At 48.8% G+C, this 14,097-nt stretch overlaps 1 protein-coding gene across 1 annotated transcript in view; it reads left to right on the forward strand.

Moving 5' to 3' along the window:
* Window positions 1–11,982: 11,982 nt before the first annotated feature.
* Window positions 11,983–14,097, forward strand: part of LOC119391177 (arginine-glutamic acid dipeptide repeats protein) — a gene marked incomplete at its 5' end in the record, with an annotated part of 33,581 nt that continues 31,466 nt past the window's right edge. The window contains 2 exons of the mRNA XM_049415180.1: window positions 11,983–12,185; window positions 13,324–13,522. Coding sequence (XP_049271137.1) covers window positions 11,983–12,185; window positions 13,324–13,522 — 402 coding nt within the window. The remainder of the gene's footprint in view (window positions 12,186–13,323; window positions 13,523–14,097) is intronic.

The raw sequence follows: 14,097 nt of genomic DNA on the forward strand, positions 1-14,097 counted from the left end.
ATATATATAGTGATTGTTGGAGGAAGAATAAGGCACTTATTTCTGTCTCCCAGTTGGGGACACGGCTCAGCCCAGGTGAAAATTTCCTGCTGGTTTTCTGCTGGTTTCTGGTGGAACCAGCAGGACAGCTGCTGGTTTCCTGCTGGTGTACTGGTTCCAGCAGGATGCTTACTGGTCCTCTGCTGGTTCCAGCAGGGTGCTTGCTGGTTTTATGCTGGTCCCAGCAAGCATCCTGCTGACTGTACTGGTTCCAGCAAAGTGCCAAATCATGTGGATAGATGTTGCAGACGCGCGGACGCACGATCCGCATGTTGGTTCAGAACGCTTGTCTCTCTCTCTCTCTTTCTTTTTTATTTTACTGCTCAAAATCGGGTTAAAAGCGAACAAGGTCTAAAATAACAAATTTAACAGAAATAACCGAGAACTAATCGCAACAATTAACTTAAAATCGGTAAAAACGCTTCGCAAATATGCGGCTGACACCCGCGCCGCGCAAGAGAGGGCGCCACCGCCTCGCCAAGCGCGCGATTGCCCCTCCCAGCGGCGCTTCTCCGGCACCCTTGCTACGATCTTCTGCGAGAGGTCATTGATAGACAGAGACTAACAACAGCGCAACGGGAATCTCTGGGTGCCCGTGCTACGCATTTCCTCAGGTTTCACATTAATGGAGCTGCAAATTAGCGCAGGATTTAGAACCAGTGTCACCTATCGCTACACAAGAACGACATTAGCGCGATCTATAGATCGATTTGGACTACATTTTTCTTGCGGTTGACCTGTGGTCCACTCAGCAGTTCAACGTACACATTGCTGCGACAGCAACGTGGTTAAAACTTATGCGCATGAATTCCCAGGTTCTTTCGATCAGACTGAGGTTCGCCGCTGATGGGCAAAACGCGGGAAATTGTGTGGTTTCAGTTTCGGTGCGGCTCGTTTGCGCGCCGCCGCCATACAGAGCGAGCGAGAAGTGGAGACGCGCAAGAAATCGGCCGAGCCTTCGCGGCGCTAGCGGTGTCGCATCGCTTCGCCAGCGTCGACAATTAGGTGGCGACCGCAGGGGCGACCCCCGATTAACACCGATTAAGACCGCAGGCAGGGGTTGAGTGGGCTCGCACTCCCTCGCGGCGATCGTTATCGCTTTCGTAGGGCGTGACGTCGCCGTGACGTGTGTAGTTGTCACTCCGTTTTTCAACATGGCGGAGCTGTTGGAAGTAAATAGAAATGGATTGGCCTCCTCTTTGTAGCCGAATCATCGATTCGGCGAAGAAGGCATGACCCCGCATCGAGGGAGTAACTTTTCGCAATATAAAGGTAAACGCTTCCCTTACGTATCGATGGCGTGAAAGTCTTCCCGTCCGAGCTAGCCGTGCGGACTAATTGACCGTGGCCCGCGAGAGCGTTGTTCGCTAGGCCTAACATATTTAGAGGTGCATTGCATTTTAAACGCCGCGTAAATATGCTTGCGCCAAAGTGCATCGTCGGTATGCATCGAGGCGAACTCTGTCCGGCATGTGCAACGTGCCTCGCGACGGGAGCACAGGAATTGGTCCGCACCTGGCGACGCATTTCCACGCAAACGTGAAAGCAGTAAGCAGCAATGGCTGGAAGTAATTAACGATAAGCCCGGAATAATTTGCACCGCATCGGCTAATTCGGTGCTCGATTCGCGCTCGACACCTAGACCCCTCGAGAAAACCCTGTCTCATCTTCAACTGCGGTGAGTGTTGTGCTCGTGCGCGCGATTTTGCGCCGTTTTGCAGCCGCGCACTGCTCGCACGCTGGCGTCACTCCGAACCCCGCAAAGACAGCAGCGGTCTTCAATCATTTCGGAATTCGCTGCCGAAGTGTTCCACTTTGGACCCGGTCCGCTAGCGCACCCTGCATTGTGAAATCATCGTCGCACATGCAGCCGTGCAGCTGCACGATATCGCGCCGTGCATAAAAGATTTCCGAAAGAAGATGAGCTTCGACGTTTCCGATGTGGGCGGCCTCGAAAGCAAATCGGCGCTTCTACTTCGGGGAAGTTCGCACGTAGTTTGTATGAAATAAATCTCGGCAAAAGCTGGCGTTTTTTTTTTTTTCTTCTCTCGCACCTTCGTGCCAACTTGGCACGCGCGTGTTGTGGATGTTTTTATTGGCACGATTAGTATCTGCTTCCCGATTCGTCCGCACGTTGTAATGTTGCGACGAAATGAAAAAGCGGTGCGGCGGCCGGGTGGGTTCTGTACGCTGGCGATTAAAACTCAGCGGGAGGTGAGAAAAAAGAAGACTGTCGCTTCCTTTGGAAGAGTGTGTGTGTGTGTGTGTGTCTTGCGCGAGTGCTAGATTCCTCGTAGGACAAAACGTTTCGGCTGCGGGGAGGACTTGTGCGCGCGTTTCACGAGCTTGCAGCGAGAAAAAAGAATGCGATGAAGAACGAGTTCTTTCGTCGTCGACTAGCAGTAGTTGCGGCGAGCCTTGACCTTTATTTTTTGCGGGCCGAACAGGACAGCCAGCGGTGCGAGGGGCCCACATTTTTTTTTCTCTATTTGCTGGACGTTAGAGGAAGTAGCGCCGAACGCCTCACGGCAAAGAAGGCCGCGAAAATGAGCGAGAACACAAGACGTGCGTGTGTACGACCGTACGACAGAGAATCCGACGGAGCGCGGCGAGGGGGGTGGGGGGTTCCATGGATAGGGCGTTTCATAGTGACGTCTTGCATTTCCGCTTCGGGCTTCGATGGCTTTTTGGTCGCCGTTGCTATTGCGTCGCTGCTCGTCGTTTTTCGCCCCCCCCCCCCCTCTTTTTTTTTCGCTGTGCCGTCGACAAATATACCATCTCGATCGTGCAGCTAGCTCTTCCGTTGCCCAAAAGAATAATCATTGGCTTGCGCGCCTCCGAACGAGACTTGAAACCGCTTTTCCTTTATCGAGCGAGCGTCAACACGTTTTCGCTGTTTGTTCTCAAATACGCTGACTGCGTCGAAAAAAAAAAAAAGCCAAACGACGCGACGAGGCGCTAAAAGAGGAGCAGCTAGCTGAAGCTCTTCGCTGGCAGCGTCGAAGCGAAGCGGTTTCTCACCCCTCCACTCTTCCTCCGGCACTCTTTTCTCCCCCACTTCATAAAAAAAAAATATATATGTATATATACTCGAGAAACAAAATTCCAGCCTCGTGTTCCGGGGTGTGTTTTGACTGCCTGCGGCGAGTTGTCGACTACCGCGCCGCCGTTTCATGACCCGCCTAGAGTTTCTTTCTTTACCCACCACCTTTTATTTGCTCGATGAGTCAAACGACAACAAGACTTACTGAAAAGGTCTCGTCGGTCGCCTCCTACGTGTAAGGAATGCCGTCTGCATCCCTCGTCCCTCTCTTTATTATTTTTTTTTCAGCACTCCACTGTCGCTTGTATTTGTATCACACGCGCGCACTTCGCGTAGAGCGCCGATCCTGCGAGAGAAAAAGGTAGATATCTGTAGTGCCGTCGGCGAGAAGCGAAACGGAGGTATACAAGAAACAAAGAAGAAAGAAAAAAGTGTTTCGCGAAATGGCCTTTTGTATGCACCTCACTCACTCCGTGTCCGCGCGCACGCGCCGAGGTTGAGGTTTCTGCACGCGCAGCTGGCTTTCCATTCCATTGTTATTGGGCGCGCGCGATCGTGTGCGCGCGGCGGCGTTTTGTTTCTCGTCCGCTGTTTGTTTCTTTGCCCCCGTCGCCTCCTCAGTTTTCCTTCTTGTCTTTCAGGGCGGTGGGGACTTCGCAATCATTACCTCGCGGTCTTTTGTGGTAGGAACAGAAGAAGAGAAGAGCCGGTGCGGCAAGCGCACTTTTCTGCATGTGGGGCAACAGAACGAACACCCTAGTGAGGATGGGAAGTTTGGGGGAGGGGGGGTTGATTGCGGATCTTTCTGAATTTTCTGTGCCTTTCGTTGCCCTAGAGATAAAGAGGCAGGGTGTGTATTCGGAAGTCATCAATTCGGTTTATGCACCTCGTCAACGAAGGCTCCCTGTGCGCCGCCGTAATCCTCTCTTGGCGATTGTTATTATGCGTGAGCCCCCCACCCCCTCCCCCAAAATGTACTGCTGAGGCTGTCATGTCAGCTTTTGTGCTCCCGTGCGACTGTCCAGAGAGCAGGTGATCCTTTTCTCCATTGAAAAGAAAGACCTCCTTGAGACAAGCATGTGAGCTCAGCACAACCTTTGGTGATGTGTGGAATCGGAAATGATTTAATATTGCCGATTCCGCTCCCACTACTGCGCTCTGAGTTGGATTTCGAAAATGTGGAGCCTGCTGTTGACCGAAGCCAGAGGGAAGTCAAATGTGCAGCTACCAGAGCGATTGGAGGCCGAAGAGAAATGATACAAGCTCATTTTCTGCAGCAAGCAAGCAAGGTGCACAGGCAGTGCGCATGCTGCCTCAGCTGACATCACGCTAACAATGGAAGCTGCGGGAGTCGCGTGACCGGAACTTCACCAGGTCCAGGAGTGCTCAGACCTGTACCGCGGTGCTCTGAAAAAGACCAACCGAGATGTGTTCAGAGCACTCAATTTCAACAAGCCGGACGTGATGTGCATCACCAGAACGCCGCTTGATAACGACCAGCCGAATTTACCAGGACCAGCCTGAACAATCTGGTAGTTTCATGCAAGTGGATGACAGAATAAGCGCACTCATGTGGATGTGTGAAGCAGCTGCTGCAGCAGCTTGGCGGCAGTAGCATTCTAATAACAAGAACAGGGTGACGGGTTCATTTCCCAGCCGCACTGCGATGGCGACTGAACACAAGGATAGGGATGTACTTTGTTTGTGTGTACCGTGCTTTGTATGCACGACAAGAGAGCAGGGCTGTCCTGGAAACCTCTCGCTACAGCATCTCCTCACCTGTGCATTCTTTTCGAATGTAAACCGTCATGTCAGTGAAATGATGGGAGCTGTTTGAGAAGAGGACGAACCTGCAAACAACTTGTGATGCAAACACTGCACCAAAGTTTCATAGGAAGTTTTGAGATGGTTATGTCCGATTATGAGGTTATGTGGTTATCTGTTTTCAACAAATACGCTTTCTAAAATGACGCTCGTACATGCTATATCCTGGCTGATGCTTGGTTGCAAAAGCATTACATTTGTCTTGTATGTGGCCCAGTTGCCACTATTCTCAAACTCTTCCTCAAGGATTGTATCACTGACAGTCCTCTTCTCAAGGAACCTGTTTTGTAAGGAACCATATTCTGCGTTTTGAAGTGTGGTTCTACACAAATGCGTCATTTGCAGCACAAAAGAGAGAGATCTGTTCCTCATTCCTCTGCTTTTGTATGTGCGTTATACACACGAGACTGAAGGGGTGGGGGTGATAGGCAGAAGTGTCGTATCATCTAGAACAATGAACAGTCAAGAGATATTGAACATTTATGAGACGTACAAGCTCCGACTCGCAACTGGTCTTTTGCAAGATGTCACGCTGTGCATTCATGGCACTGGCAGCACAAAGGAAAGTTTACAGCATGTGCAGAAACACCTTTTTCTTGTCAAGAAGATTGAATTGATGCTTGTACACATACATAATCTCTCTTGTAATCGTACCCGGCCTCTCGTGACAACATTCATAAAACATCAGAGTGCACACACATCGAGAACAGTGATGAGCCAAATTGCCTTGTTTGTATTTTTCTGCAGCGTACTTTTCGTTTAGATAGTATAGTATTCAGGCAGCCACCTCTATGACCCACATATATGTTACCACGACACAAAGGCACGCATTTTGTAATGTTCAGTGTGCGTTGCTAAGCACCAGCCATAAAATAATATGCAGTCGAGGATACAAAAAATAAATATAAAAATCCTGAGCCTTGTTGTAACCAGCCTTTATTGCTTTAAACGTTGCTTTATGACGCAAAGAGCAGACTGGTCCGTGGTCCTTTCTATCCAGCCCGGGGGAAAAAAGCGAGCTGCATGAAAGAGCTACGGATAATTGGGCCGTAAGCGGAAAAGTGGGCGAGCAGTGTGAACACCTGCTCAAGCATTTGGTCAGAGAAGGGTGATTGAGTGAGGAGAAGGAGCTACGGTTTCGCTGCTTGTATCATTTTTCACAGTGCCGGACATTTCTTATCTGGCTGTCTAAACATAAGCGACTGTGTGCTCTCGATGGGGCTTCTAGCTGGTGCGTGGGACAAAGCGGCACCTTTCTTTCTTTCTTTCTCTCCTGGCTCCTTTATCTGTTAGCCTTGTCGGAGCCACTTGGTTAGTATGCACGTGAAGTGCGTCGCTTGTTTGCTAAAGCGGTGATCCTTCAGAAAGGGCAACCTTTGCGTTGACATATCAGTCGAGTGGAGCAGCTGGCAAGCTTAACAAGTTTCGTAGCGAGCTGCCGCAAGTGGGTGGAGTGGTAAATTGCTTTTGATTTTCTGCAACTGTATGTACGTGTGCGCAAAGGTTTTGAGGCTGAATAGACGTACATTATCGGCCGCAGCTGGACAAAAAAAGTCCATAGGAAAGCTAGTGTTCAGGCGGGTTTCACTTTTTGTCATTCTTTTGAGCAAAGGTGATTGTCGCAGTGCATTACACAGACGCGTACAAAGAAGAACTAGTCAGCAGGGCTTTCGTATATAGCCAGGTCATTGTTTGCTATTCTTTTAATGCTCGGTAGATGGCATAAATTAATGAATCCACATTGTCATTGTGCACTAAACGAATCTGACGTACCAACTAATCGAACCTTACAATGCTAACACATTGCTAGTTCCATATGTAGTTAAAGCTGTAACTGAGGGTCAGAAAATGATTAGATGTCTCGTGTGACTGTGCTGCACTGTAGACTCGTGCACTTCTTTCTTTGTCCAGCGTGTAAGCTTTAAACAGACATGTACTGAAACAGAAGAATCCGAATCATTGCTGTAGTAGAAAATGCAGCGCTCACCAGCTGTGAGAGTGACACCCACTGCCCGGTCACAAACGGTGGGATTTGCGAACACTTGGATGCAAGCACAAAAGAATGCAAGAGTGTGTGGATTTCAAACAAAGCTGGGGCGCATTTTCTCTCATAAAAAGGCATGCAGTGAATTCTGATCAGTGTGTCTACTTCCTGAAGTGTCTTCCTGTTTTCATTACTTTGACTTCGGCTTTCCTCGTTGGGTTTCATTCATTCCCAATGGTCCGTTAGTGTAATTTCTTCTGTTTTTGTTAGGAGGCTGAAACAATGCACTGAAAGGTTGTGACATGCTGATAGCTAACAGAGACTCTCTTTCTCTGTGACCCGACTCTTCTCTCTCTCTCTCTCTCTCGTTCTCCATGGGCTTGAGGGCCGTCCTGGCATTTTATGGTGCGCGTCGTCCCAACTGTTTAGAGGCGCGCGTGTTGAAAGCCCCCCATAAGTCACACATCTGTATCTGCCCATGTCCCCATGCATCTGGGTGAAACCAGCCATTGTCCCGCCGCCCGACGTGCATCGATGCTAGTATCTGTGCCGCCGCCGGCAGTTATTGTCGCATTGTGATGCCGCACGCCCATCAATCACGGACAGAGCACTGGAGAATTGCCGCGGGGAGGAAGAGCCGTGGCAGACCCACGCGCCACGACAGCTGCTGCCCGCGGCAGCGAAGCGCTAAGCGGGCCGAAAGCGGGATGTAACTTGGCTGCCACGGCTGATTTTTTTGAAGCGGCGTTGTTTGTCCAATTTGTTGCTTACGGGCACTGTCTCGGTGAGTGCGCAGGGCTTTTGCAGCTGTTGGAAAGTGGCCGTGGTGTATGTTTGTGTAGGGCTGCCTTGAGTGCTGATTTGATGGTGATTTCGGAGCTAACTACGGGTAGGGAAGGTGTAAAAAAGATGAGCTGGCGATCATTTGATATCAACGGCAAGTTTAATTGTCACGTTTGTGTGTTTAGCTAACCCTCTTTGTTTTGAAAGCTGTCTGCGAATTTAGACCTGCCCGCCATTGTAGCTTAGCAGCTATGGCGTCGTGTTGCTAAGCTCGAGGGCGCGGGTTCGATTCCCAGCCATGACAGCTGCACTTCCATGTGTGCAAGGCGCAAAGATGCCTATGTACTTAGATTTAGGTGTACGTTACGGAACCCGAGGCAGTCAAAATTAATCCCACCCACCCATCACTGCCGTGTGTCTCACGATTGTGTCGGGTTTCCTGCATGTAAAAAGACCAGCATTTGTAGTATTTAGACTGTTTTAGGGTAAAGTACCTAAACGGATCTCTAAAGTGTTTTCAAGCTTGCGTGTCGTCCACATGTATGAAATTTACGGGTCCTTCACTGTGTTTTGATTCGTTGCCCTTGGTAGAATGAGGAGCACAGAAGGGGCTAGGGTTGCACCTGTCCGATCTTAGACCGGCCTGGCCCGTTTCTTAGACAGGGCCAGTTGCCAGTTCGCACCTAAGACCGGCCAATGGCGGCCGCTTTTTTGTCATGATATCGCAATTATTTATTTTCTGGGGTGTGTTATAAGCATCAGTTCAACATCTACAACATCAAATGTTTATCGCCAATCATCAAAACTCTTAAGCTATTAGTCAACCCTTTTTAAGATCCCTTCAAGGGTAGCGATCATTGGACTACAGTAGAGCGTCTTATTGCGCCTTTATGAATATCCGATATTTTTGCGGCATATGCACCGTGTACATTTTAACGTTGTTTGTGTCTACAATGTCACTGGCCTGGTGGATTGAGACACAAAGAAGAGCTTCTTATGGACGCGTGGTTCCTTTTCATTCAGCACATTTAGAGCAATAACTAAAACCTCACTTACCTTCAGTATGGGTATTTTTATGCCAGCAGAAAGTGTTGTGTTTTTGTGTATGTGTACATTAAGTTTATTTTGCTCATTGAAAGCAATGTTACATTAAATGGCATTGCATAAGCAACATGATGTCTATTGTTCAACATTAACTCTATCTTTTTTAACACTCCTCCGGAAAAGGTGGCAACCCTAGAAGGGACTGTACAAAAGGAAAGGATGAGAGGCCTTTTGTATCAGTCATATGACACAAGAACACATAATAGTTGGTCGGCTATATTTGGATACATGCTTTGGTCGGTTAATAGTGCTAAACAGTTTGCGTTCTGTTGTGAAAGATCTCGGTTGAAAACGTCATTCCAGCAAGGTCAGAGGTACTATGGTTAATTTAAAATTTTCGCAATTCACGCGGATATAGATGGGGTTTTTGCTCCTGTTAAATAGCAGCTGTTGTCACAAAAGCACGGTGGTTTCACTACCTGAATGCAGCTGGCCTTGCCAAGTACGCAAGTTGTAGAGTCCTGACTTATTGTTTCTACTGTTGCATGTACAAATTATTTTACAATATTGATTTGCAATTGCTACAGCTGCACATGTCCTCTAGTTGGTAGGGGTTCACCATAGAATGATGGCTGAAAACATCTTTTCGTGCCACAGTAGGACCTTTCAGTTGACAGCTTGCGTCTGTGTTGTCATCTTCTGTTCATTTTGTGGTGCCTGTGCTTGCACGCTTTGCTTTCATCTGCAGAAATACTTCTTTATCAAGCTTTGGGTACATGCCTAACAGTTACACCTTGTGATCAGAACTAATGCGGAGCCGTTGAATGCCCACGGATCGAACAATGATATTGTGCGAATCGAGTGGCTGGGTAGTTGCATCAATAAGATCGGAAAGTTGCTCTTCGGCTTGTTGTTCACCAACTGATTGTTGGAGCCTCTGTCAGGGTGTGGATTTTGGTTTAAAAAGCTGCAACTTAATTTGGTAGTTTGTCTGCAATTTAATCCATATGTTCGGCTTACACTGTTGAATTGTGTTCTCTTGCACACTGTACTTTGTTAAGCCTGTAGTTCTTTTCATAGATTGCTGGCATCATTTATGGTGTTAATGTTTTTTTTCTGTTAGCCTGTCTTCCCCCTTTTTTTTATTTTTTTTAATTTTCAAACTGTTTCAGTCCACATTTTACCGCATTCCAATTCCTTTCTTCATACGAATGACTGGATAAATGCTAGAGAAATAAGAGAAGACATGCTGTTGGTCTAATTTTATCAGTGCTGTGATCCTACCAATACTCTTGATGAATGACCCCACTTGTGATTTCTCTGTTGGTTACCTCATTAAAGGGCTGACTTCAAGAAAAGAACGGAATACTTTCAGATTTGGGTGGCACCTGCACCTGTTGCACCTCGCCATAAGTTCATGTCTCACTGTAGTGGTTCAAACACAGGGCTGTGAACCCTGATTCGTGGTTCCGCTGTTCAGTATTATTTTTCCTATAATTAGAGTGAAGGCTCAACCACATGCGGTGAATTTCGGAGGTCGCGTGACCAACTTATTTGCACAATTTCCAAGAGCAGGTGAGGTACAGTGAGCTAGACAGCTCCTAGTCCAGCTCTGTCCCGTTCACGCTGTTCTCGTTTTCTATGGGCATGTACCAACCAGCCCAAATAAGCACCCTAGCAGTGTAGGTAACAGTAAGCAGGAGTGATTATTAACACAGGCATCGGTGAGTATGAGTAGGTGTAGTTAGGAATGTGATTGAGTTCAGATGAGTGTTAGCTCACAGTCTGCAAGAGAGAGAGAAAGGAAGGGGAAAGGCTGGGAGGTTAACCAAGCTTTGGCTCTCTTGGCTACTCTACATGTGGGGTGGGGGCAAGGGGGAACGTAGATAAGATAGAGAAGAAAGAGTAGGAAAAAACATGGCTGATCCCTCCGCCATAGGAATCGGTATAACACGAAAGTGAAACGTGTCTTCACAGAAGTAGTGCTTATTGTGTAGTGATATATGAGAGCTTGTACAATGTCTATTCGTGTTTGGCAGCTATAGCACCGTTTGACGTGGATGCACCCAGGTTGACAGCATGTCTCTGTCGCGACGACTAACGCCCATGATCATGATTAAACCGTTGTGGTAGCTGACGGTGTGAACATATATTTGGACACAGCGAATCGTGAATCCCGCCTAAGGGTGATATCAACAAGCTCATAATCAACACTGGTACCCGGTATGCATTTCTTTAAAACGTCGTCAATTAAGGAGAGAAACAGCATGGTGTGCGCTTTCTAGTAATGCGTAGCCGACGCCTGTGCTCATGCATACACTAACACACACTGCGCTTCAGCAACACGGGAGGTAGAGGTTCGTAGCCTGAGCCGCAAACGCGTGCGTCCTGCTGGCCTCTGTCTCGCAGGCGCTGCTCTCGCTCCACCAAGGCACGACATTCGCCCGTCGAAATCGCGTCCTTTCTGCAACGTGTATTGCAGCAGTTTTGTTAGTCGTTGCTCTCGCAATTGAAGCAGTCGGCGGCGGAGAAATCCCGTTGGTGCACGTGGAAGCTGCACTACTCCGATGAGCTGACGCACGCTAACACGAAGCCAAAGGCAAAGAACGTAACTGAGTCAAGGGTGCCTCGGCGACGCCAGCGCGGCCAGTCTACCTCTCTGGCATCGAGACGCTTTAACCGTGACCTCCGATATCGCGTGCAATCTCGGAGTAAGCGCTAGTAAGTGTCGATCGTGAGGCATTACTTATTTTCACATCTCACAGACGGCGGCACCGCCCCGCTCCGCCCGCCGCGAAAGAGAATGTGTGAAAGATATAAGGCGCGTTCGCACCGTGTCTAGCATCTCCTGAGTTAGCTTAGTCGGTAGGGCGTTGGGCGCTTGCCGTCGCGGCCGCAATGTCGTGGGTTCGATTCCCAGCGGGGTATCTTTTTTCTTGGTTTTCTTCTTTCTCACCCGTTGGCGTCCATTTTATCAACGTCATATCCGTGATGGATGTACTTGGTGGACCCCGGCATAAAACACTTTTGTGTTAAAAAAGAAACGAACAGTTAGTGTGAACACAGACACCACGAACTCATGCTGACAGTTCACAGATGCTCCTGAAGATCGGGAGCCTTTAAGTAGCTCAGTGGGACTTTCATGGCCTTTCCAGCTTATTCTAGAAGCCTGTGATTGTACCTGTGCTTGTAGCAATCAGCTCGATGGAGGTCTGTTTGTCTTCCAGGGAGGGGGGTGGCCAGAAGAAGCAGCAGCGGTGGGTGATCCCCGCAGTGGGAAGGAGGCAGCGTGGCGGGGGAAGGCCCCGAGCGGCCGTCCGGGGGCGAGATCCGGGTTGGGCCCGGGCACCAGGCACGGCTGCCCGAACTGCGGCCCGCCCACGAGCCCCCCGGCATGCCCCGCGAGGAGCTGCGCTGGACGCCCGGGGTTCCCGACTGCGACCTCATGATGTACCTCAGGGCCGCCAGGTCGGTGCTCTTTCTTTCAGGACAACAAGACTGGTTTCACGACATTCGAAGTGCACTTGCAGTATGTCTCATAGCTTTAGCACAGACTCTAGAGGAAGAGCTTGTCCAAAGAGTGCTGACCACAAGAACGCCGCCATTACCCTACCATTGTCATTGTTGCCAGTGCAATTATTTACAGAACGACTAAAATTAGCACTATGAAATGGAACTAGTGCAGGGGGTATAAATCAGATATGGCTGTTTTTTACGAATGGGAAATGTGCAACCAGAGTTTGACGTTTATTTGGAACATTTTGAAGAAAGCTTTAAGGCTATTTAGGTAACTTACTGCGCGCAGGACTTGTGGCACAGGAAGGAGTGTTAGCACGCACCTTTGCTAGATGGCGCCACCATATCCACTTTGAGTTCGAGATTGCAGCTGATTGCGTGTCATCGCCTGCACTTTCTGTTGACACATGCTTACAACTCTACATTACATGACCTCACTTTTAATAACTGATGAAAACTGAATACTACCGTCCAGTCCAGCAAGTGTATCAGGAGCTGGTAACGGTCGCAAGGCACTCTAATGACAGATGTGGCGGCGCCCTTGTGGTCGGAGATTCTAATGCATGGGCATGGGTCAGAGATTCTAATGCATTCATAGGAATCCTATGAATCACGTTACATCGGGTAAAGGTACGTGGGCATGCAACACATTCAAACTGGATGTAATATGATTTAAGTACAGGGGAATGGCAAACGTCAAGGATTAGTGAGCTTAATACGATGCAAACACATGATCCTCAACGTAGCTCTATGCCTTTCAGTCCACTGAAGATTACAGTAGAACCTCATTCATACATTTCTGAAAAAACGTGGAAAAAACGTACTATCCGGGAAAATGTACTATCCAAGTTCACTAAAACATCGCACAGTTTTGCTTGATAATGACATTGCAATTACCACCAGGAAATCGTATGAAATGGGACTGGATCAGCGAGGTTCTACTGTACCGCTACCAGCACGATTTGCTGCGTTGGTGGTGTAGTGATGCGTATCGTGGAATTGGCTTGCCATAGTAAACTTCGAATCAGAAGTGCTTTGCAGCACTTCATTTTCCCTTTCCTGGGCTCTTTCTGAATGGTGCCCATTGCAGGAGCATGGCGGCATTTGCGGGCATGTGTGACGGGGGCTCGGCGGAGGACGGGTGTTTGGCGGCCTCACGGGATGACACGACCATCAACGCACTGGACCTGCTGCACGACAGCCAGTATGACACGGGCCGTGCCCTGCAGGCTCTGGTCAAGAACCCCGTACCCCGAGGCCTCGATAAAAAGTGGACCGACGAGGACCAGGTAGACACATACCGGTGCAGGTTTTCTTCTTTTTTAGGCAGAAGCCGTAGGCGCCTCATCAAATGTGAAAAATGACCGTTGGTAGCGGCGGCGGTGTCAACACGAGTGATTGAAAAAAATTATCGCATGATGACGTCATCATGACATCGCTGGTCACCAAAATTTGTGACGTCATGATGACGTGATGTCACATGGTGACGTCACCACATGGCATCACTACTTGGTTAATGGTGGGGCAATCATGAAGGCACTGCAAAATCCCATGAGGTACAGGAAGCTTGCAGTGCCTGCGATCCCGAGAATGGGGGGAGGGGGGGGTCTAACAATCGGCTGAGGGCTTTTTGCCTTCCAGTCGGTGTGACTGTGTGGCTTTGTTGCAAGTTGAGACGAGCGACACTCTACTTTGCTGTTGTGTTTGACTTCTCTGGATTGTTTGTTGAGGTCATGAGAAATCATCGTATGATGAATGCAGTGACACTCCTCGTTCGGCAATTTCTCATCACTCCAGGACTCCCATCTTACCCTGAAATTCTGTAGCACTGGATTAACAAAGATGTTGAACGGGTAAGATTGGG

This window comes from Rhipicephalus sanguineus, chromosome 4 (assembly GCF_013339695.2).
Source record: "Rhipicephalus sanguineus isolate Rsan-2018 chromosome 4, BIME_Rsan_1.4, whole genome shotgun sequence".
Lineage (NCBI taxonomy): Eukaryota > Metazoa > Arthropoda > Arachnida > Ixodida > Ixodidae > Rhipicephalus > Rhipicephalus sanguineus.